At 48.8% G+C, this 24,126-nt stretch overlaps 2 protein-coding genes across 5 annotated transcripts in view; one reads left to right on the top strand and one right to left on the bottom strand.

The window, feature by feature from the left end:
* Positions 1 to 23,556, bottom strand: part of tnni1b (troponin I type 1b (skeletal, slow)) — a 106,301-nt gene extending 82,745 nt beyond the window's left edge. Inside the window, exon 1 of the mRNA XM_062473456.1 lies at positions 23,553 to 23,556. The gene's annotated coding sequence lies outside the window, so the exon portion shown is untranslated. The remainder of the gene's footprint in view (positions 1 to 23,552) is intronic.
* Positions 119 to 14,473, top strand: mybphb (myosin binding protein Hb). 4 transcript variants are annotated; one of them, XM_062473315.1, is made up of 18 exons: positions 1,083 to 1,449; positions 2,303 to 2,350; positions 2,516 to 2,590; positions 2,703 to 2,771; positions 2,967 to 3,014; positions 3,391 to 3,444; positions 4,189 to 4,323; positions 5,619 to 5,786; positions 8,592 to 8,680; positions 8,916 to 8,975; positions 9,245 to 9,380; positions 9,592 to 9,731; positions 9,928 to 10,087; positions 10,393 to 10,529; positions 12,542 to 12,728; positions 12,950 to 13,003; positions 13,881 to 13,924; positions 14,111 to 14,473. In XM_062473315.1, exons 1-16 carry the CDS (start codon positions 1,164 to 1,166, stop codon positions 12,976 to 12,978), a joined length of 1,821 nt encoding a protein of 606 aa, XP_062329299.1. In that variant the 5' UTR covers positions 1,083 to 1,163; the 3' UTR covers positions 12,979 to 13,003; positions 13,881 to 13,924; positions 14,111 to 14,473. The 4 variants fall into 4 exon arrangements, with proteins under 4 accessions (XP_062329324.1, XP_062329299.1, XP_062329308.1 ...); XM_062473340.1 differs by lacking the exons at positions 1,083 to 1,449; positions 2,303 to 2,350; positions 2,516 to 2,590; positions 2,703 to 2,771; positions 2,967 to 3,014 and adding an exon at positions 119 to 365; XM_062473324.1 differs by lacking the exons at positions 2,303 to 2,350; positions 2,516 to 2,590; positions 2,703 to 2,771; positions 2,967 to 3,014 and having other exon boundaries at positions 1,084 to 1,449.
* Positions 23,557 to 24,126: the final 570 nt, after the last annotated feature.

The raw sequence follows: 24,126 nt of genomic DNA, 5'->3' as shown, positions 1-24,126 counted from the left end.
ATAGTTATGATTCCACTGCCAAGAAGGCTCTATAATAAGCATGTAGTCAGCTATCTGTTACATAAAATATATAAGGGGGTGGAGACCGAGCAACACACCTCTATAAAACCAAAGGAACTCCCCCATGCCTGATGGCATTGGATACAGTTCTGAGGACATTACTGACTAGGAATTAGTTTCAACCGTCACCATGTCTGAGCCAGCCCCTGAACCCGTTGCCGAAGCCGCCCCAGCCGAGGCTGCCCAAGCCGAAGCCGCCCCAGCCGAGGGGGGCGAAGCAGCTCCAGCCACGGAGGGAGCCCCGGATGCCGCACCCGCCGAGGGAGAGGCCGCCCCTGCGGTCGAGGAGCCACCACCAGCAGTTGGTAATTTTAGATCAATGCAGAGAGCAGTGGGATAGCGTTCAAGCGCGTAATCTTGGTTGTAGATCTCAATCTCTTTAGCCAATGATCGACCTCGGTGAATTATTTGATCCTTTCTTATAAGCCTTCTATTCTGGTAGGCCTAGCTTCTCCTTGGCAACATCAACATGTGGTAAGCTGTGGGTCATGGTAACGCTATGTTTCTGAAACGCAAACCGGTTTAGTTCAGAGGAAAGATAAGCCATGGCTCTCCCCTCACACAAACAAGCTCGCCGTTGCTCTCCGCCTGTGCGGCGGCCCGCAGACAAATCCAGCAATGATGTTGTTTGTGCACACCAGTTGTTTGCCAAAAGTAATTTACACAAGCTATTGCCCCGTTAAGTGTTCACCGGTCTCTACACCGTGCCTCCCAGTTCTTTTACGCACCAGGGACCTTAACTGTCCAAGTCATATAGTGACACATGTGGCATGCTGTATTAAATGATCAATGAAATGAAATTCATTTAATTCCTTCAAACCACTAACTATATAGCCTCAAACCAAGTTGGACCGAGAAGACAGTTCAACACCCAAGTCTACTTTTAATAAGTGAGCTCCTTTAGGAATACATTTATGATTCCGCTGCCAAGGCGGCTCTATAAAAAGTCTAGTCAGCTATCTGTTTCATCAAATCCATTAAGGGGTGGAGCCTGAGCAAGACACCTCGATAAAACCAAGGAACTCCCCTATTCCCAGAGGCATTGGATACAGTTCTGAGGACGCGTAGCCTACTGACTCGGGGAATTAGCTTCAACCGCCACCATGCCTGCTAAACCGGCCCCAATCAAGAAACCCCCGAAAAAAGAGCCGGCCCCGAAGAAGGAACCAGCCCCTGAACCTGCTCCTGAAGCATTACCCGTAGAGGCTGCCCCCGTAGAGGCTGCCCCCGTAGAGGCTGCCCCCGTGGAGGCTGCCCCCGTTGAGGCTGCCCCCGCCGAGGGAGGCGAAGCAGCTCCAGCCACGGAGGGTGCCTCGGTGGCTGCACCAGCCGTTGGAGAGGCCGCCCCGCCAGCCGAGGAGCCCAAACCCCCTACCCCACCACCAGAGGGTAATTTGAGATCAATGCAGAGAGCAGTGGGATAGTAGGGATTGCGATCTTGGTTGTATATTACAATCTCTTCAACCGATGATCGACCTCGGTGAATAATTAGATCCTATATTATCAACTTTTCTATTCTGGTAGCTTCTCCACCTCAACATCAACATGTGGTAGGCTGTGGCTCGTGGAACGCTGTCTTTCTGAATCGCAAACCGGTTTAATTCAGAGGAAATATAAACCCTTGCCTCTTTTCAAACAAACTAGCGCACCTTTTGCTCTCAGCCTGTCTGGAAGGCCCGGTGGCCCGCGGACAAATCCAGCAATGATGTTGTTTGTGGTCAAACGCTGTTTGCCACGCTATTATCCGGTCTCCTCACCTCGCAAACCAGCGCTTTTACGCACAAGGGACCTTAAGTGTCCAGGTCTAACAGGGCATGCATGTGGCATGCTGTATTAACTGATACAATGAGATTACATTTCTAGCACTCTATAGTTCCATCAGGCCACTAACTATGTAGCCTTGTCTTGTACGGAAGAATCCAGGCCTCACTTCTATCTCTATGGCGCCTTCTCAACCATCTGGGAACACATGCTTTGCTAGCTCACACGTTGTCTTCCTCGAACATGTTAAAGTCCTTATATTAAAGGACGCTGAAGCAGAGTGACCATCCGATAGTAGGCGTAGGAGATGGCTCAACCCAAGTCTACCTTCATGAATTCACTTTATTGTTAACAAATGAACTATAACCTTCTTTTTATACTGACATCTAGTGTTTACATATTGCTTCATTCGTTTTTGTTGTTGTTTATTTTATTATTTAAAGCAATGTTTTTAACATAATCGTTTAACATTTAACACCAGCTGCTGATGCCCCCGCAGAGGAAGCCGCCGCTGCCGCCCCTGCTGACGGTAAAAGCTGCTAACTTGCCGTGCCTCCGGCTCCAGAGGCGGCAAAACGAGATTCTCTTTATTATAAAGTCATACAACACGTCCTCTGAAACACCTTACAGCTAACAGCTAGGCTACTCTATTAACAGTGTATTTAATCTCGGTGGCTTTATTAACTGATAACAGTAGCTGACGCTGCCGCTGCCGCCGCGGAGGGTCCTGCTTCTGATGCGCCTGCAGACGCGCCCGCTGAAACCGACGGTAACGCCTTCGACAGAGTTAGCATGTTGACCAGTCATCTCTGACGCATTTTCACACCACTGCATACATGGGTCACAGTTAATCGTACTGATGTGCTAACATCTAATGCCAGCCGCCGCTGCTGTTCCTGCCGCCGAGGACGCTGCCGTACCTGCCGCTGAAGCAGAGCAACCTTCCGATGGTAGGCGTAGGAGATGGCTCAACCCAAGTCTACCTTCATGAATTCACTTTATTGTTAACAAATTAACTATAACCTTTTTATACTGACATCTAGTGTTTACATTTGCGAATTTTATTGCTTCATTCGTTTCTGTTGTTGTTTATTTTATTATTTAAAGCAATGTTTTTAACATAATCGTCTAACATTTAACACCAGCTGCTGCTGCCCCCGCAGAGGAAGCCGCCGCTGCCGCCCCTGCTGACGGTAAAAGCTGCTAACTTGCCGTGCCTCCGGCTCCAGAGGCGGCAAAACGAGATTATTTTTATTATAAAGTCATACAACACGTCCTCTGAAACACCTTACAGCTAACAGCTAGGCTACTCTATTAACGGTCAATTTGCTGATAACCCTGGGTACTCCTGTTCCAGGCTGTGTGTGTGTGTGTGTATGTGTTGGGGGGATTAAGGTTCCCTGTCTGGATGTGGTAGCCAGAATGCAACAGGATGAATATGGTTTACATGGAGAGAGAGAGAGGTCTGAGGAGCTGATTGAATGCTGAGTATCCTGACAATGTCCATTGCTTTTACTGTCCAGCTAATGTCACCATGCTTACCTAACGTGTTAACGCCTGCTGCAGAAGCCGCTGTGCCAGAGGAACCTAAAGCTCCTTCCCCACCTCCACCCCCGCCGAAAGGTAAACCAGCGCTCCGAGAAGGTCCCCTGTAGAGAGTCACCTGGGGTCACAGGTGCAGATAGAGAGTCACCTGGGGTCACAGGTGCAGATAGAGAGTCACCTGGGGTCACAGGTGCAGATAGAGAGTCACCTGGGGTCACAGGTGCAGATTAAGCCTGGTCCTACAGTGACCACTCCAGGTTGTGCTGGAGTCAGGGAGCAGGCTTAATATGTGCCTGGAACAGCCAGGGTGTCGCCTCTAACTCTCCACATACTGGATTTCTAATGACAGGGTATCATTGCAGGGGTGTAGGTTTCCTTATACATGGGTGGGACATGTCCTTGTCTAACCCACTGTTTATGAGGAAAATGATATCCCAACGGACGCATCCATTTGAAAACAAACCTACAACCCTGTATTATTGTACTACAATGTTTATTACTGTAGTGTGTGATCCCTATTAGTATTATACTGTATATCCTCACGTTTCAGATGATGGTTTGTTTGTGAGATGGACAGAAGTTTCTTCATCCGTTTGTGCTGTGTGTTCTACCCTGGGTCATTTAGAACCAGAGCCTTAAATATTACACAACCTGGATGTTTATATTAATTTCATTTAGATTTCACCATTCATTTGATCCACAGCGGCGTAGAGAATTATTGATAACTCCACACACACACAGTCTCATGGTTGAGCCACACGTAAGCACGCAGTCTTGTCCTTGTTGGGGTTGTGAGTGACGGGGTGTGTGTGCCTCTCCCAGAGCCCACCAGCGTGCCCCTGGAGCTGGCCGTGGAGGACGTCAGTGACACCTCTGTCACCATCACCTGGAGGCCCCCGGAGACCATCGGCAACTCTGGTCTAGACGGATACACCGTGGAGATCTGCAAGGAGGGAAGTGAGTATGGGCGACTGTCTGCCGGTCTGTCCTGCTGTCTGTCTCTCCTGCTGTCTGTCTGTCTCTCCTGCTGTCTGTCTGTCTCTCCTGCTGTCTGTCTGTCTCTCCTGCTGTCTGTCTCTCCAGCTGTCTGTCAGGTGTGTTGTGTAGGGTTGTCCTCACATGCTCTCTCTGCTCAGCTGCTACTGGGAAGTGTCTCTGTGTCTGGGGGAGGTGGGAGGGGGGATCTGCTTCTGAACACACTGGTGTGTCCCAGGAGGCCTCAGTATAGAGGGGGAGAGATTAACAGATCAGAACAGAAAAAATAAAATACATTAATAAAACCAGAAACTAAATTGATTACTTTGTACGTTGAAGGTATAAATGAAAGACTTCCAGATGATCTCTACGACATTACAGAAATGTTACCCTCCACCCTCACCTTGTAAATGTCATTCGAGGACTGCGACTGAGGACACCGTGCCTTCATTTAAGCCCGGGACCATTGTAAATTACGGGTTTACTAGCTGGTCAGACCTCTCAGTTGCACCTGTCCCCCAACGTGTCACCAGGGGATTTATACTGTACCTAACCTCTCCGTAGAAGGACTGGGGAATCTCCAGCGCCTGGATCAGCTCCCAACTGTCCCACTTTTAGATATCTCTCCTTTTCAGACATCACTAACAGGCCCCAGCATCAACACCCTGCTGAAACGAGCTAGATGATGTGCCGCACGCAGCCTACTCCTGTGGTGGAAGCGGTTACAGACTTGTCTGTCTATCAACACCTTGTGCATGACCTTTCCTTCATCCAGTATGCATTAACACATTTCATAAAGTCACAAATGTAGTCTATCTCAAATCTAAAAGCGGATTTACCTTGTGAGTGCTATGCTTGAAATGCCGTCCATCAGAAAGCGTTAAGTACAGTTTTATACGGCTGTGACATCTTTGATGGGGATGTTGTTGAGATTGTTGACAGTAGTCATTGTCCTCATTGCGTCCTTTGGCAAAACCATAAAGGTGTTGATGACACAATAACTAGATTAGACACTGAGCTTATAGTAGAGGAGCTCTTTACTGGTTCCCAGAGGAAAACAGCACCGTCTCTTCAAACTAACACCGTTCAAACATGAACAGGACAGATATCAAAATGCAGAATCAGGAAGTGGCCCAGTAGCTCAAATCCAACCTGGGTCCTTTGCTGCATGTCTTCCCCTCTCTCTCTCCCTGCCTTTCCTGTCCCACTTCACTTAGAAAACTATCAAATAAAGCATGAAAATTGTCCTCAGCTTGTTTTTTTTCTCTCTGCCTCAGCCGAGGATTGGAAGGCCGCAAACGAGGATCTGACCATTTCCTGTCGCTACGTCATCAAGAACCAGACAACAGGCGACCGTCTGAAGATCAGGGTGGTGGCCATGAACCCTGCGGGCCGTAGCCCCCCCGCCAGCCACCCCGAGCCCGTCCTCGTCAAGGAGGTTGGAGGTACGCTGTTTTCTCAGACATGATACATTCATTTTCACCAGATGCTTTTATTCAAAGTGAGATACGGTACAGGGGGGATTTGAGCCTGTGATCTACTGTGTGCTCTAAGCAGTGAGTCACACCCTTCCCAGTTTGGTTAAACATGTGGACAAATAACATGATGATAATGTACACAGATAGCAGATGCTTTTATCCAGAGGATAAAAGGTTAGATTTGAACCTGCAACCTCTTGATCTACAGATAGATGCTCTAACCACTGAGCTATAACCTTCCTTCCTAGTTTTGTGAAACGTGGACAAAATGCATAGTAAAAATAATACATACATTTTACCAGACACTTAATAAAACCACTTAAGTCACAGACCGTACAGGGTCGGATTTGAACCTGAGACCTCTTGGTCTTCAGACGTGCTCTAACCACTGAGCTATCCCCTCACATTTAACTGAACTTTAATATTTTATTAAATCACGTCCTGGTCAAGGATATCAGAGGTGTTTTGTTTGGGTTTGGGCTAGTTGTTTTGTTAAAGTTGTGGTCCAAAGACAGCTACCAAATAAGTGACTCTTAGGACTATGAGACACCAACAGAAACTGTCCTCTATTACATGACGAAACCACGTGTTTCACAGCCTAACTTTGTCACGGTCCTGGTCGGCAGTCCAGGTACTGGAGGTCTATGTTCAGCTGTTCTGGCACATGAAATCACCCCCCCCCCCCCGACATCTACCTGCCCGACACAGGACTTCTCTGTACATCTACCGTCCAGTATTACATTACCAATCTGCAGAAGGACTCTGAACTCCGCCAGCCCTGCTGTAGCTGAAGGGGGCATCTGCCTGCTACGTGGACCAGCTCAGCAGTGTTTCTGGTTTCAGATATCCGGGTTGTGTTGACACTTCCCTGGGTAGCCAGAATGATGGAGTCGTGGCCTTCTCACCACGCAGCGCCTGTGAGAGTCTGATCTGCAGCAATCCCATACCTTCTCACCACGCAGGTCCTGTGAGACCTTCAAACCAATGCTCTGTTATACCATTAGCGTGCGTGTTTGGAATGGTGTCCACCCTTAATGACTCAAACGCCTTTCACCCCTTAACAAAGGGCACACGCTATAGTGACTTGGAAACGCAAGGGTCATATTATCTACCCGCATGCTGGGCTGAGGCTGTGGAGAAAAGTGACCGTGTGAAAAATGGAGAGTTGAAGTGGGTTCGGATTAAACCTGAGATCCTGACCAGTTGAGGTCTGGAGGTCCTCCAGCCAGAAGGTCTGGTGTCCCTTGCAGCTTCGAGGCGGCCGGGACGAACCGTGTCCCGCAAACGAACGGTCGCTAGCCTTCCCAGCATGCCTTGGGACGAAAACCGATCGTATGTGTTTGCAATTAACACAGATTAAAATCGGAAGGGTTGGCTTTGCGTCAAAGCCTTTTGCAGAACTCTCTTTTTGCAGGGGCGGGAGGAGGAGGTGTCAAGATGATTCCCGTAAGAGCGATGGTGACAAGTGTCAGCTGTAGGAGGTGGGGGTGGTCCTGGAGAAACATTCCGGAAAGTTCTCTCGACCCAGGGGGGGTGGGGGATCTGCCTTCTCAGATGGCAGCTAAGGCCTCTGACACGGCCAGATATCCACTGTTTATTTTGAAACATGCCACAGACTCTTACAGCTGGGATTCCTCTTAGACCCAACGCCTCCTTTATGAGGGGTGTCAAGCTGGGACACTACAGAGGAGACGCGAGGCTCTCGGTGGTCTGGAACTGAGGAGACGCGAGGCTCTCGGTGATCTGGAACTGAGGAGACGCGAGGCTCTCGGTGATCTGGAACTGAGGAGACGCGAGGCTCTCGGTGGTCTGGAACTGAGACCACCGAACAGAGTTTAAAAGCAAACAGAAAAACATTATTGCTTTGGTCTTTTCCCACAAGATCTCAGGTGTTGTGGTTTTCATGATCTAGGTGAGATTATGATGCAGTTTGGTTTTGGACGTCGACAGCTTCAGAAAGCGTTCTCCTGGGTCCTGCTTTCGGAGCACATTCATTCTATGGTTTCTTTCATCTGGATTGAGCCAAACACACATATAGAAAAACCCTCCTTCCCTCACACACACACACTCCCGCACACACTACTCCCCTAACACACACACCCTTAACACACACACACCACACCCCCCCCTCCTCACACACATACCCCCCCAACACACACACACACCACATGGTCAGACCACGGTTGGATACCACTCCAGTCTATTTCCAGACCCTGGAGAGTGCTACCGTCTTGGACGTGGCAGGTGGCTCTCATAAAACCTGACCTGTCTGACAAGTTAAAAGAACAGCACTATTCTGTAGATATTTAACTTTCAAGGTCTCAGAAGAACAGCACTGCACTGTAGTTACAGAATATGTCCTTCACAGAAGGACAGCAACTTGCAACTGGCTCTGTTTCATCTCACACTGTCTGAACACACACACACAAAGCCTAACCCACAAATACACATACACACGTATATACCCAGCATATTCTCTCATATAGGAAGACATTTAGTTTCTTGATTAAGAAGTGCAGGTGTCAGTAATTTGACCTCCGACATGTTTTAGAAGGTGGTTGTGTTCAACGGGAGTCAGGTGGCTGAGTGGTTAGGGAATCGGGCTAGTAATAGGAAGGTTGTTGGTTCGACAAATGACGTTGTGTCCTTGGGCAAGGCCCTTCACCCTACTTGCCTCAGGGGGAATGTTCATGTACTTACTGTAAGTCTCTCTGGATAAGAGCGTCTGCTAAATGACTAAATGTAAATCTAAACGCTGTTTCCTCTCCCTAGAACGTCCTCATATTCGTCTGCCTCGCTTCCTGAGGCAGCGATATGTCGCCAGCGTCGGAGACAAGGTCAACCTCACCATTCCCTTCAGCGTAAGAGCACCCACCCAACTGAAGAGAAACCAGAAAAAAACACTGAAATTAAATGTGTTAAAATACGTCACATTTTAAATGTGTGTAAACATTCAAAGTTACATTGTTGGTGTGAGATTTCACATCTATCGGCTTTGGAAAACTGTGCATTTGAATGTTAATCCTTGTATAAAACTGAATCTGAAGGTCATTCCTGGTATTCTTTTCAAATCGGGTGGTTTGCGTCTCCCTGCAGGGAAAACCCAAACCACTGGTCACCTGGACGAAGGACGGCCAGCCTCTGGACACCAAGAAGGTACAGGCAGTGTGCGGTGGTGGTGGATGACAGTTGGTGGATGTAGGCTACCATAGTTCTTGTGTGTGTTCATGTCTATGGGAGACAGACATATGTATGCACTGTTATTTGTATTTAACAGCAGATACCGTATGTTTCCAAGGAAAGAAAGTATATCAGACCATTCAACAGCAGATACTGTTATTCTGCTGTTAAAGAACTACTGTTACTCTGCAATTCACTGCTGTTGATGTTTCCAAGACGAAGATGTCTGTGTGATGTTCTGGTAGGTGAACGTCCGCAGCACAGAGAGAGACAGCATCCTGTTCATCCGCACGGCGGAGAGGGATGACTCGGGTCACTACGAGATGTCGGTGAAGGTGGAGAGCTTCGAGGATAAAGCCACCCTCATCCTGCAGATTGTCGGTGAGACAGAAACTCTTCAGCCCCTCAAACCACCTCGAACGTTGTTATATTTTAATACTGTGGGTTTGTGGAATGTCACCTGGTCACAATAACCACCTGAAGAATGGAAAGGTTCGAACCCCTCCCTGTGCTGTGTGTCATTTAAACGGCGTCTGCTTAGCAACAGGAGTGAGTTGTTATAAAGCAGCGTGTGGTGATCTCCCCCCCCCAGAGCTTCCAGGGCCCCCCGCCAGTGTGAAGGTCTTGGACACCTGGGGCTTCAACGTGGCTCTGGAGTGGACGGCCCCCAAGGACAAGGGGAACACAGAGATCACTGGCTACACCATCCAGAAGGCAGACAAGAAGACTGGGGTGAGAGAGAGACTCACTTTTATGGTCTCTGTGGGGGAGGGAGGGAGGGAGGGAAAGATGGGGAGAGGGGGGGAGGGGGGGAGGGAGAGAGGGAGTCAGTGACCAGTGACACAGTTATGTCTGCTATGTATACAATTTTTATTCTAATGATGTTACGTTGTGTTTGTGTGTGTTTCTCTGTGTGTGTGTTCCCCAGGACTGGTTCACAGTGTTGGAACACTATCACCGCATGAACGCCACCATCTCTGACCTGATCATGGGCAACACCTACTCCTTCAGGGTGTTCTCTGAGAACAAGTGTGGCATCAGCGAGGACGCTACCATGGCCAAGGAAACGGCTTCTATCCTGAAGACGGGTTAGACTCCTTCTGTTCTTCCAGAACGTTCCCCGATTCTCTGCTCAGCATCTGTTTCTGGTCTCAAGTCTTTTTATATCTGATTCACCACACAGCTCGTGGTCTCAGTTTACTAAGCTTCCATTACAAAGCAGAAACAGGTTTTCCAACCCTGCCAACTGAACACCAGTCTCTCCCTTTAGTCTCTCCCTTGTAGTCTCTCCCCTGTAGTCTCTCCCCTGTAGTCTATCTCATGTACTCTCTCCCCTGTAGTCTCTCCCTGTACAGTCTCCTCATTGTCTCACTGTTTCGGTCTCCTTCCCCAGCTATCGACTACAAGCCTCCTGAGTTCAAGTCGCATGACTTCAACGAGGCTCCCAAGTTCACCACCCCTCCGTCGGACAGAGCCACCACTGTGGGCTACAGCACCAGGCTGCTGGCGTCTGTCAGGGGGTACCCCAAGGTACAGTGCGCCACCCTTGTTTATTTAGACTTTTATTTGACCAGGAAGGGTAGTTAGTTACATGTTTATGTTTCCAGCTCCTCCACCCCTGCACACTAGCAAGGTCCATCTTCCTCCACTCCCTCCCTATCTGTCACTGGACTGCATCCTCCCCCACATATATTCCTCCTCCTCCACCTCTCCTCCTCCTCCTCCTCCTCTCCACCTCTCCTCCTCCTCCTCTCCACCTCTCCTCCTCTCCTCCTCCTCCTCCTCTCCACCTCTCCTCCTCTCCTCCTCCTGAGGCCCACTCCATCCTCCCCACTTCCACCTCACCCCAACCTCTTCAGCACGTGCACACACCACACCAAACACACCATGCACCACACACACACACACTAACAACACACTCACAGCCGCACACACCGACAACACACAGAGTCAAGCCCCCCCCACACACACCCCACACACACATTTCCCTCGTACTTAGAGTGATAGATAGACAGGGATGCAGGTCAGATGTGTGGCATTCCTGTGGGGTCCTGAGTGGTTCAGAGGGGTCCTCTCTACGGGGCCCAACCGAGGCCACGCCACCAGACACCCTGAGCAGCGTGTCTCACGTAGCCGTTACCACCAGAGGATGGAGCTTCGGTTACCATGGGAAACATTTCACACACCGTAGTTATGATGTTGGTTTCCCACGGTAACCAAAGCCACTTCCTCTTTCGGTGATGGAATGTTGATCAGTCTTGGTCAGTGATCAGCTACTGTAAGGTGTGTGTCTTGGTCAGTGATCAGCTACTGTAAGGTGTGTGTCTGGGTCAGTGATCAGCTACTGTAAGGTGTGTGTCTGGGTCAGTGATCAGCTACTGTAAGGTGTGTGTCTGGGTCAGTGATCAGCTAGTGTAAGGTGTGTGTCTGGGTCAGTGATCAGCTAGTGTAAGGTGTGTGTCTTGTCTGGGTCAGTGATCAGCTACTGTAAGGTGTGTGTCTGGGTCAGTGATCAGCTACTGTAAGGTGTGTGTCTTGTCTGGGTCAGTGATCAGCTAGTGTAAGGTGTGTCTGGGTCAGTGATCAGCTACTGTAAGGTGTGTGTCTGGGTCAGTGATCAGCTACTGTAAGGTGTGTGTCTGGGTCAGTGATCAGCTACTGTAAGGTGTGTGTCTAGGTCAGTGATCAGCTACTGTAAGGTGTGTGTCTTGGTCAGTGATCAGCTAGTGTAAGGTGTGTGTCTTGGTCAGTGATCAGCTACTGTAAGGTGTGTGTCTGGGTCAGTGATCAGCTACTGTAAGGTGTGTGTCTGGGTCAGTGATCAGCTACTGTAAGGTGTGTGTCTGGGTCAGTGATCAGCTAGTGTAAGGTGTGTGTCTTGGTCAGTGATCAGCTACTGTAAGGTGTGTGTCTGGGTCAGTGATCAGCTACTGTAAGGTGTGTGTCTGGGTCAGTGATCAGCTACTGTAAGGTGTGTGTCTGGGTCAGTGATCAGCTAGTGTAAGGTGTGTGTCTTGGTCAGTGATCAGCTACTGTAAGGTGTGTGTCTGGGTCAGTGATCAGCTACTGTAAGGTGTGTGTCTTGTCTGGGTCAGTGATCAGCTACTGTAAGGTGTGTGTCTTGGTCAGTGATCAGCTACTGTAAGGTGTGTGTCTGGGTCAGTGATCAGCTACTGTAAGGTGTGTGTCTGGGTCAGTGATCAGCTACTGTAAGGTGTGTGTCTGGGTCAGTGATCAGCTACTGTACGGTGTGTTTAGGTGTTCACTGTGTTTTCAGATTTTTTTGTGCTTTCAAGTCTATGTATTCGAGTGTGAACAACCTCTGGTCTCTCTGCTCTCTCTGGTCTCTCTGCTCTCTCTGGTCTCTCTGCTCTCTCTGGTCTCTCTGCTCTCTCTGGTCTTTCTGGTCTCTCTGCTCTCTCTGCTCTCTCTGCTCTCTCTGGTCTTTCTGGTCTCTCTGCTCTCTCTGGTCTCTGCTCTCTCTGCTCTCTCTGGTCTCTCTGCTCTCTCTGGTCTCTCTGCTCTCTCTGGTCTCTTTGCAGCCTAAGATCGAGTGGATTAGGAACCAGATGGTCATTGGAGAAGACCCCAAATACAGGCAGATGTTCACCGAGGGAATCTGCTCTCTGGAGATTCGCAAACCAGGAAACTGGGACGGCGGTGTGTACACCTGCAGAGCCAAGAACCCCCTGGGAGAGGCCATCGCCACCTGCAAGCTGGAGGTCAAACGTGAGTCAGACCGGAGGTGATGAGGATGGTGCTGATGGTGATGAAAAGATGATGATGATAATGATGATGATAAATGTTAAAATCAGCTTTGTTATTATTAGCCAGTTAAAATATGATTGATTGAGAAGTGTTAAAGTGGTAATCTGTCCATTATGCAAATACGTGTTCGTCCTGGGAATGACTTGTGTTGCGATCATACTGTTTCTTACTGTTTTCAACAGAGCCTGCGGTTCCAGAATCTGAGAAGTAAAAAGCTAACAGGCACATGATTACAGGTGAGGTACACTTCTTTTAAATCTCACTTCTCAGTTTATGGAACTAAAAAACTAACTAAATACAAGTATGCTATAGAACAGCTCTTTCATGTTGCAAAAGTGAATTACTATTCTTCCACATATCCTCGTGCACATGAATCCAGCAAAATCATCCCTGAACAAGGAGTTGGGACGTGAGTTGGCTAACGGCTAGCGCTCTGAGTCCTCGTCCTTATTTTAAGCACTTTTACTGAAACTCACAAATGGAGACAGTTTCCATGCACCCACAGAAGGTCCAGTAGTGAACTGTGATTCCAACACGTTTTTAATCACTCTGAGTGACGAGGGGTCTTGCTTTTAAAAGCAGAGCACCTGTAGCCTTACGGGTCTAAACAGGAGTCTATTTCTGTCGCTGAGGGAAGTCTGTCTTCTCTAAGGCAGGCTGTCCATACATGGAGGTCACTAAACTGGGAGGCCAGGGGCGTGATTAAAGTCATAAATCGAAGCAGTGACGCTCCCAGCTCTTGGCTCCGGGAAACTAAAATCACATTTCCTTGACTCAGCAGTATGAGAGACAGAAACAACCGTTCATCAGTGGGACCTTTCTCTCGCTCTCTCCTGCACACTAAATCTGTTGGATCAACCTCACAGTTATCAACTCTGAACTGTAGCAGTATGGGGCATGTTACTGTGATTTTTACATTGGGGAGTTTGTTGCCATGTGGAGTTTTTTGTAAAGTTGGTCTAAAATATCTGTAATAATTAGCCTGTATTGTTTTACAACACAGTGTCTCAGTTTGAACTGGCATCGCCCGTATTTCTGTCATGGTTGTGTTGTTGAGATGGTTCAAACTGACACTGATCGCTAGCTATTTACTCACCTGTTTATTTGTTACAGTCCCAAATTAGGAGAGAATGGAATTAGGCTCCTTACAACAAAAGGTGAGTCATTCTTTAGCTGCTCCTTAGTCCTTGAAATTACTTTTGGATATACTATATATTTTAATAAATTGTAACAGCACTCCATAACAACAGACAGGAAGTGGAGAATGTGCAAAGGTTCTAAAACGCAAAGTCGCTTCCTGTAATTTCTGCGCTCTCATGCACCAATCCTGTCTGCTTCTTCAGGACGGTGCATTATTCTGGGAGGAACGTGTACGTAAGCCTGGAAACACCACCGCAGAACCACCCACTTCATCTCTCGTTATGGAGATTAAACGTTTGTCATCTTTATCAGCACGTTTACATGCCTCGTAGTCAAATCCGATCACTGATATATCCAAGCTCAGACCCCCGATTCAGCAGACAATCAGGTTCACTGTCTGATGATATTAATATTTGTCCTTGGTTTATCCTATTGTAACTCTGCATCAATAATTCTATAGCCTGGATTAGCTTAATTAGCTGTTCTTTAGCTGCGAGTTAGCTGTTCTATACTTGAGAACTATGTGCAACCTTTGACTGTTTGTTACAATAAAATATTTTGATTTATGTGTTTGTCTTTGATGTATATAGTCTATGATATTGATTTTATTTGAATTACTTTAACGTGAATGCCTGTAAGGGATGTCTGACATAAGAAAATGACTTGTGACATTGCAGGACATCCCTGCATGCGGACAGAGGTAGACCCTCACAATCATGGGACCGCTTTAAAAATGGTACATTCGGTTTATTATAGTGAGACAAAATGATGATGATTACTGTTACTTTTTTCCATTAAATGGAATTGACATTCAAAAATAAATAAACTTCTTATTGTTTACCATCAAAGACATAACATTTTAAAAGCCGGCGATGGAAACATTAGAAGTGTGTGTTAACAGCTGACCCACATCCGCTAGCGCGCACAATATAGCTTTGACCTAAAGAATAAACAGCAGCAAAGCAATGCAGCGATATTATCAGAAGACATTATTGACATAGTGATAGAGACACTGGCATAGTGACAGATGAAATGCTGACTGAGACATGAAGGTTATGTACAGAGATAGCAATGTGAATAGTTTAAACGTAGCCTACGTTCACAGCGAGCCGATTAGAATTGGTTTGTATGTGTCTTAATGATTTAGACGTGCTGAGGGATTTCAGGCCCATTCGGAAAGCCAACAAACTTTCTGGATGCGGTAGTTTCTTTGACAACAGCACCCTCTGCTGTTTTCTGATGGGAATGGTGACATCCACGGACAGTCCAGCTGAGTTGGACAAATATGCACTGAGATGGATAAAAGGGCTATTCATTTAGTCATTTAGCAGACGCTCTTATCCAGAGCGACTTACAGTAAGTACAGGGACATTCCCCTGAGGCAAGTAGGGTGAAGTGCCTTGCCCAAGGACACAACATCAGTTCAAGGACACAACATCAGTTGGCATGACCGGGAATCGAACTGGAAACCTTTGGATTACTAGCCCGATTCCCTCACCGCTCAGCCACCATTATATAATACATTATATATTTGACGCTTGACAAAAAAAAAAAAAAATTAAGTTTCGAAAGGTTACAGAAAAAAATAGGAAAATTATTTTGGGAAAGAAAATAGTAAAAAATATTTTTGAAAAAAGTTTTGAAAGGTTACAGAAAAGAAATTGAAAATTATTTTGGGAAAAAAAATAGGAAAAAATATTTTTGACCAAAGTTTCGAAAGGTTACAGAAAAAAATAGGAAAATTATTTTGGGGGAAAAAAATGGAAAACATATTTTTGAAAAAAGTTTCGAAAGGTTACAGAAAAAAATAGGAAAATTATTTTGGGAAAAAAAATAGGAAAAAATATTTTGAAAAAAGTTTGAGGTTGAAAAAATATTTTCGCCTATTTTCAAAAATAGGTTGCATCATCGATGAGTACTTGATGAGGACTCTACTATACTCTATTGTAATTTGCTTTACTCCACTCTGTTTTAGGCTTCTCTGTTCTCCCCTCTCGTTTCACTGTGTGCAAAAAAACGTTCGAAAAAAAGTTTTGAAAGGTTAAAAAAATATTTTGGAAAACATATTTCATTCCCTTTCATCATGAAAACCCTTCAATAGGGAGGCGTTGACTTAAATAATGTTTTCCTGTTGTATAATCGAATTCTTTTGACCCATGACAGATGACCTCAGAACGATATTTGGACGGCGGCAGTCAGACCACAACACCAGTACAGGTCGATCTCGTCAGTACAGGTCGACCTCGTCAGTACAGGTCGATCTCGTCAGTGCAGGTCGATCTCGTCAGTGCAGGTCGATCTCGTCAGTGCAGGTCGATCTCGTCAGTGCAAGCCCACACAATGGATTCATTCTACAACAGGGACAGTGATAACGGCTGATTGATTGATGACGCGTCAGAGTTGTGTGATTTATACCCGGGCGGCAGAACGCGAAGCACTCAGGCTAAATGAGTTTACATCAGCTCGTTCTCCTCTCTCTGAACTATGACAGATATCCTTTCTCTTCCAGGAGCTGCCAGCCTCACTATTAAATGTTTGGAGTAAAGAGTTAGGAGACCGCTTTGAAGTTAAACACAAGCACAGAGGGAGAATGTGATGTAGGCCTACTTAGCTGTCGTTTTCATCCACAGCAACGTACAAGGGCTGGGATTTGAACCTGCAACCTCCCGATCTGCAGGTTGATGCTCTCCTTGTACCTGTGCTAAATCCTTCCAGTCTGACGCCGTAGGCCTAAAGGTTAGAAGGCCGTGTTGAGGGACACAGTCTCCGGGGTGTGGTCTCCAAACTGCAGGGGAGGATTGTTTTGTGGGTGGCACAGATTTTCTTAACCAATACATTTTAAATTTGATTTTATTAATAAAAAGTTGGGGCCACATATTTGCCGTTTTCACGTTGTCTGCAGGTCTACCAAAGTCCAAAACACCAAAGTTTTCACCTTTTTGTATTGGGCTTTAAAACGTATACCTTGTCAGAGCGTATCGCATAACACCGACTGTTGTGCCGCTCTACCCCACGGTTGAGTCGGTCCAGAGAGCGTGGAGCAGTCCTGCGTCAAGGGTATTTCTCAAGTCAATGAGGAGACGCGTTCAGGGCGGCTAGCGGCCGTTCGCTTCCCGACTCTGGCACGGAGCCCAGACGCTCAATAACCTAATGGTGAAATCAGCGGTCGCTCCAGGGTCCTGTGCCCGCCCGCCGTAAACTGTGACGCCAGGTCGGAGCCTGTACAAACGAGTTCGGCTTCTAAAGTCTTCTAAATTGTATGTTTCCGTAAGTCATCCTCAGTTCAGTTCGTTTGAAGGACAGGGCTTCCTAGTTCCAGTGCATCCTCCTCACCTCATCCTCCTCACTCACTTGAGAAATTGTTGATAGATGGATGGAGGGACTGAGGGAGGAGAGAGGGGGGTAGGTAGGTAGGTTCGTAGGTAGGTAGGTAGGTTCGTAGGTAGGTAGGTAGGTAGGTAGGTTCGTAGGTAGGTAGGTTCGTAGATAGGTAGGTTCGTAGGTAGGTGTATAGGTAGGTGGGTAGGTGGGTAGGTAGGTAGGTGGGTAGGTAGGTAGGTAGGTTCGTAGGTAGGTAGGTTCGTAGGTAGGTTCGTAGGTAGGTAGGTAGGTAGGTAGGTAGGTAGGTTCGTAGGTAGGTGTATAGGTAGGTGGGTAGGTAGGTGGGTAGGTAGATGGGTGGGTGGGTGGGTAGGTAGTAGGTGGGTAGGTAGGTAGTAGGTGGGTAGGTAGGCAGTAGATAGGTAGGCAGTAGGTAAGTGGGTGGGTAGGTAGGTAGGTAGGTAGGTAGGTAGGTAGGTAGGTAGGTGGGTAGGTAGGTAGGTGGGTAGGTAGGTAGGTAGGTAGGTAGGTGGGTAGGTGGGTAGGTGGGTAGGTAGGTAGGTAGGTGGGTAGGTAGGTAGGTGGGTAGGTAGGTAGGTAGGTAGGTAGGTAGGTGGGTGGGTAGGTAGGTGGGTAGGTGGGTGGGTAGGTGGGTAGGTAGGTAGGTAGGTATGCGATGATTTGCAAATCCCCTGTCTGTATCTGTACTGACGGGCCATGCTTGCTTTTCTCTTATCTTATTTAAAGGTCAAGAACACAGTGCGGAATGTACTCTGGGAGGCTCTACTGGGATGTGTATAATTAGGGGGGTATTCAGGTGGAAATCAGACCTTCCTGTCAGGCAGTACCACAGCCCAGCCCTCCTAACGAGATACCGTAGGAGCCAGCAGAGCTGAGATGCTCCTGCGCAGAACACCTCTCCTGTCGGCTCCTTCAATTATTCACCAGCTGCATGTTGGCTGCCTGTAAAAAAGATGAACTCATGTCTTTTCATCCAAGGCTGTTCGGGAAAGAACTTCCTGTGTGCTTTACTGCAGAAGAGCCAAGCCTAGCAGCTGAGCCCCGCCTCCTCTCCCTCCTCTCCTCCCTCTTTCCTCCACCCCTCCCTCTTTCTGCCTCTCTCTCCCTCCTCTCCCTCTTTCCCCTCTCTCCCTCCTCTCCTCCTTCCTCTCTTCTTCCTTCCCTCCCTCCTCCCCTTTTTTCCTCCCCTCTCTTCTCCCCTCCTCCCTTGGTTCCCCTCCTCTCCTCTTCCCCTCCTCTCTTCACACACTCCACCGCACCTTGGTCCTGCATAGTTACGGTGTTGCCAGGGGGGAGAGAGGGCTGCTGGACAGCTGCTCCCAGCTCCTCTGCCCGGCTACCGGCTCAGAGTCTGCATCCCTCTGCACTCCTCTCATCGATTCCCCTGTTCCCCCCCCCGCCCTCCCTCCCTCCTCTCCCCCCCCCTCCCTCCCTCCCCACCTCCCTCCCCCTGCCTCCCTCCACCCCTCCTTCACACCCTGCGTCTGGTTTTAAATACTCAGCATTCCCCTCTGCGTGTACCACAGCAAAAAAAGAAAAAAACAGTGGATGAGAAGTGCAGCTCTTAGTGCGCCACAGAAAATCTCCTCCGCCCAATTGATGACAAGTAGGAGTTTCATTGAGTCAGCTCTCAGCCAATGAGGACGCAGAGTCGGGACAGCACAGTAGAGAGGCAGAGCTGTTCTCTTAGACCGCTGCTGTTTCTCTGTGTGTGTGAGAATGTTAACGTGCCTCTAAGCTCCACCATCTCTGACTAACACAGCAGGGCAGGACAAGTCCTGTGTGAGTGTGTGTGCGTGTGTGTGTGCGTGTGACAGAGTGGGCTATTCCGGACAAGACCCCCAGCCAGCCAGTCCCCCTGACTTGGACTGAACACTATTTCTATCTTTTCAGAGGGAGAGAAAGCAAAAGTGTTTTTTTTCCTCCACCGGTCTGCAGGCAGTCTGAGAGTGTTGCAGGTGAAACACACGGCTGGTCCCCTGGACTCACGTCTCTGTGAAGGTAAGCAATGATCTGCCCTCCTCTCCTCCTCTCTCCTCTCATCTTCTCTCCTCCTTCTCTCTCCACTCCTCTCCCCCTCTCTCCTCTCTCTTCTTTCCCTTAGTTCCAGCAGTACCTACAGTACCCTCGTTAGAGAAGTCCCTCTCTCTGTGGAGAGAAATCCACTCAGGATAATTACAGCAGACAAAGACATCCAGTTATTGCTGTGTTAGCGTGGTCTCTTTCTAATGCACGGAGACACTGCAGGGGGAGAGAGGGAGGAGAGAGGGATGAGAGAGGAGTGAGAGATGAGAGAGAGCAGTGAGAGAGGGATGAGAGAGGGATGAGATAGGGTGAGAGAGATGAGAGAGGAGATAGAGAAAAGTGAGAGAGGGGTGAGAGAGGGGTAAGAGAGGAGATAGAGAGGGAGAGAGGAGTGAGAGAGAAGTGAGAGAGGGGTGAGAGAGGGATGAGAGAGGGATGAGAGAGGGGTAGCAGAGAGGAACTTCTTCTCAGTGGCCAGGCGAGTGGTGCGTGGGTTCATACAACGCCGCAGTGTCCTGTTACATAACAGCAGCTAGCGTGTGTGATTGAGGAGTGTGGAACTTGAGACGGGACTGTTGTGACGGAGAACAGTCATAGAACACGTTCTGCGAACACAGAGTAGAACTCTCTTCAGTGTCAGGCGCACTGATTCTTTTTATTGATCGGCAGCTTGATTGATTGATCTGGAATCTTAAACTTTTGTGAGCGTGAACTGAGATGCCTAATGTTACTGTCCCGATGAAACTAATGCCCTGTAAAGAGACCATTTGGGAAAAAAGATTAAGGAGAGATTTTTGGGGGATTGAGCTTATTGATTTGAAACTATTGATTTGATCGTCAAACCACATCAAACTAGACATCACATTGCCCTGTCCAATGTCCGGATTTTAAAATAAAAGTTTGATGAGATTGCGTGATTGGTCATGTAGACTCTGCAGAGCTGTGTGCAGGGGGGGGGGGGGGATGAACCCTTGCTGAGGGAGTGAAGGGAGAGAGGAGAGAGAGGGCGGAGGAGGAGAGGGGGAAGCAAGGTCAAATCTGCTGAGTTAGCCAAATCAGAGGGTCTGGCGTCAGAGCTTAGCTGCTGTAGCGTAACAGATCGCGGCTGGCTTCCACCCTAACGATCATGCTTTGCTGGCTCCCCGTCTCCCTCCTTGCCTCGCAAAACAGCCCATGATCTCCCAGGAGCGCTGCTTGTTCCTGGGGGGAGGCCTCCCCCCTCCTCTGAGGCCCCTGAAGGACACAGATCTCCAGGCTGGACTGAGGTCTGCGGTCGCTAGCTCGCTGGAGGGACTCAGACAGCTTGTTTCAGGAACATTGGTCATTCACCCCATGTCACACTGCTCCAACATGTATAAACAGAAGCAAAGTTCTTGAGCGTTGGGAAGAATGTTTGATTCAAAATGGTGGCGTTCAAAGTGAAAAGTGTGTGTTTGGGAAGGTGTACTGTATGAGTGTGTGTGAGGGAGACACACACAGAGAGAGAAGATGAAAGAAAGAGAGGAGTGTGTGTGAGAGAAAGACAGAGAGAGAGAAAAAGAGAGAGAGAGGTAGGATAGAGAGAGATGGAGTATGTGTGTGTGAGAGAAAGAGAGAGAGGTAGGAGAGAGAGTGAGTGTGTGCGTAAGAGATAGAGAGAGAGGTAGGAGAGAGTGAGAGAGAGGGTGAGTGAGTGTGTGACGGAAAGAGAGAGAGGTAGGAGAAAGTTCCGGTGCTTTACATGATGGGTTTGTTTGGAGGGTGTGGTCTTGGTGAGGCAGTGTGTGTGCATGACTAAAGCCCTCACTGTTCAGATGTGTTGGTGCATTCCCTGAACACACACAGACACACACACACAGCTCTGTGGGTATCATTTTGAGTAGGCCCATCCTGATGTCCAGGAGTGTACAGTGTCCCAGGCCCGACCACTCTGGTTTGCTGAAGAGAAACTCAGCAATAAAAGGTAGGATCATTGTGAGGTATGGTTCAATATGAAGATATATAGTGATATGGTTTCATACCCCGTTAAAAGACAACGGCTTCAAATTGAATAAAGATCATTTCTGACTTCTTTACTGGAGCGAGTTCCGGTGTGTATATACAGGAAACAGGAACAGGAAAGACTTCAGTGTGGTTCGTGTGTGACCTGTGACCTCTGAGGACCGCTGTCTCACGGTGCAGTGTTTTTATCTCACAACATCTAGACTCGTTCTCTCTCTCCCCCCACCCTCTCTCTCTCTCCCCCCCCCCCCTCTTTCTCTCTCTCTCTCTCTCTCTCTCTCTCTCTCTCTCTCTCTCTCCCCCCCCCTCTTTCTCTCTCTCCCCCCCGCCCCCCACCCCTCCCCCCTCTCTCTCTCTCCCCCCCTCTCTCTCTCTACGTCAGGCGCTAGTGTGTGTAAGCTTGAGGTACATCTGCTCAATGGTTCGTGAAATGGGATGGTATCGGAGTGCTGATCGTGTGTGTGGAACTGTGGGGCCCTGAGGCAGAGTGTTGTCGCCTTCAAACCGATAACGTTTTAAGGACGGAGGTCAGGACCAGGGCGCACGGTCTGTTCCGCTAGCAGCTGGTCTAAACTGGATAATTTTACATCACATGTATTTTATCAATTTTATAGAAACTATTTTCCAAAGCTGAATACAGGAGGATGGGGGATTTGAACCTGTGGCCTCTCTCTGTAGTTGAACACTCTAACCACTGAGCCACACCCATCCATTTACAGATCTCACAGTTAGCAGATGCTTTGATCCAAAGCGACATGAAGTACAGAGAAAAGTGATGGATCAGAAAGGTGTAGTTCTGGCAGTTTTTCTGTGGTTAGAGTCAAGGATCAGCCTGTATTTTGCCAGACAAGATCTGGATGATCGTTAGAAAGCAAACAAAGTGACCTGTCTCCGTGCTCCTTGGAGGCTGGTCTGATGCAGGTTGACACCAAGCAGAGTGGTGGTCTTCAGGACTGGAGACAGGATGGTGATTAACTGGCAGCGGAGCCTCAAGTTAGCATATGTCTGTTGTCACCCTGGTTCAGACTTCCCAGTTAAACACGTTCTACTTGTCATCTCAGGGATTTTGTCTTTATGGGTCTTTAAACGACCGTTGATGAAGTCATTTGGACTCACGAGTAAATTACTAAAAGCAACTTTTCTCTTGGAGTTGTTAGTTTGAAGAACAGCAGACCAGTGTGGCTGCAAGGTCAAGGCAGGTAGCTGGAGCCCTGTGCGTACGTGTGGTGTGCTGGAGCATCAGTACAGTGTGCGGTGTGCTGGTGCATCAGTACAGTGTGCGGTGTGCTGGTGCATCAGTACAGTGTGCGGTGTGCTGGTGCATCAGTACAGTGTGCGGTGTGCTGGTGCATCAGTACAGTGTGCGGTGTGCTGGAGCATCAGTACAGTGTGCGGTGTGCTGGAGCATCAGTACAGTGTGCGGTGTGCTGGAGCATCAGTACAGTGTGCGGTGTGCTGGAGCATCAGTACAGTGTGCGGTGTGCTGGAGCATCAGTACAGTGTGCGGTGTGCTGGAGCATCAGTACAGTGTGCGGTGTGCTGGTGCACCAGTACAGTGTGCGGTGTGCTGGAGCATCAGTACAGTGTGCGGTGTGCTGGAGCATCAGTACAGTGTGCGGTGTGCTGGTGCATCAGTAGAGTGTGCGGTGTGCTGGTGCACCAGTAGAGTGTGCGGTGTGCTGGTGCATCAGTAGAGTGTGCGGTGTGCTGGTGCATCAGTAGAGTGTGCGGTGTGCTGGTGCATCAGTACAGTGTGCGGTGTGCTGGTGCACCAGTAGAGTGTGCGGTGTGCTGGTGCATCAGTACAGTGTGCGGTGTGCTGGTGCACCAGTACAGTGTGCGGTGTGCTGGTGCACCAGTAGAGTGTGCGGTGTGCTGGTGCACCAGTAGAGTGTGCGGTGTGCTGGTGCATCAGTAGAGTGTGCGGTGTGCTGGTGCACCAGTAGAGTGTGCGGTGTGCTGGTGCATCAGTAGAGTGTGCGGTGTGCTGGTGCACCAGTAGAGTGTGCGGTGTGCTGGTGCATCAGTACAGTGTGCGGTGTGCTGGTGCATCAGTAGAGTGTGCGGTGTGCTGGTGCACCAGTAGAGTGTGCGGTGTGCTGGTGCATCAGTAGAGTGTGCGGTGTGCTGGTGCACCAGTAGAGTGTGCGGTGTGCTGGTGCACCAGTAGAGTGTGCGGTGTGCTGGTGCACCAGTAGAGTGTGCGGTGTGCTGGTGCATCAGTAGAACGTGGGGTTGTGGTGGTCCATCCCACCCTCCCAATCCTGCTGTGGAGGGTCAGGATCAAAGAGCACATCCCTGGTCCCTGTCTATATGGTCACTATGGCAACAGAGCACATCCCAGGTCCCTGTCCAGAGGGTCACTATGGCAACAGAGCACATCCCTGGTCCCTGTCCAGAGGGTCACTATGGAAACAGAGCAAATCCCAGGTGCCTGTCCAGAGGGTCACTATGGACACACAGCACATCCCTGGTCCCTTTCCAGAGGGTCACTCTCATATGTCCAGCAGATCGATGGACAGAGCTGCAGGTGTGGATGATTGTCTGACAGAAGCCCTGCAGTGAGCTTTGCACAATGAGAGTGTGTCAAATACAGTGAGTCTGTCTGGTGTGACAGGAAGTCATTCCTCATGTCTGTCAGCCTGGAGGTAAACAGCTGTTGGAGGAGGTAGAGAAAGAGGAGGTATAGGAGGAGGTGGTGGAGGAGGAGGAGGAGGTGAAGGAGGTGAAGGAGGTGAAGGAGGAGGAGGTGATGGAGGAGGTGGAGGAGGAGGTGGAGGAGGAGGAGGTGGAGGAGGTGGAGGAGGTGAAGGAGGAGGGAGAGGAGGAGGTGAAGGAGGAGGAGGTAGAGGAGGAGGTGGTGGAGGAGGAG

Source organism: Osmerus eperlanus, chromosome 1, assembly GCF_963692335.1.
Source record: "Osmerus eperlanus chromosome 1, fOsmEpe2.1, whole genome shotgun sequence".
Classification (NCBI taxonomy): domain Eukaryota; kingdom Metazoa; phylum Chordata; class Actinopteri; order Osmeriformes; family Osmeridae; genus Osmerus; species Osmerus eperlanus.
This window is presented reverse-complemented; position numbering and strand designations above follow the sequence as displayed.

Bases quoted from the DNA above. Each gene is read 5' to 3' on its own strand.
- mybphb (XM_062473315.1), top strand. From the start codon at position 1,164: ATGCCTGCTAAACCGGCCCCAATCAAGAAACCCCCGAAAAAAGAGCCG. The intron at 9,732-9,927 runs GTGAGAGAGAGA...TGTGTTCCCCAG, and splicing joins AGGCAGACAAGAAGACTGGG to GACTGGTTCACAGTGTTGGA. The intron at 12,729-12,949 runs GTGAGTCAGACC...TGTTTTCAACAG, and splicing joins CTGCAAGCTGGAGGTCAAAC to AGCCTGCGGTTCCAGAATCT.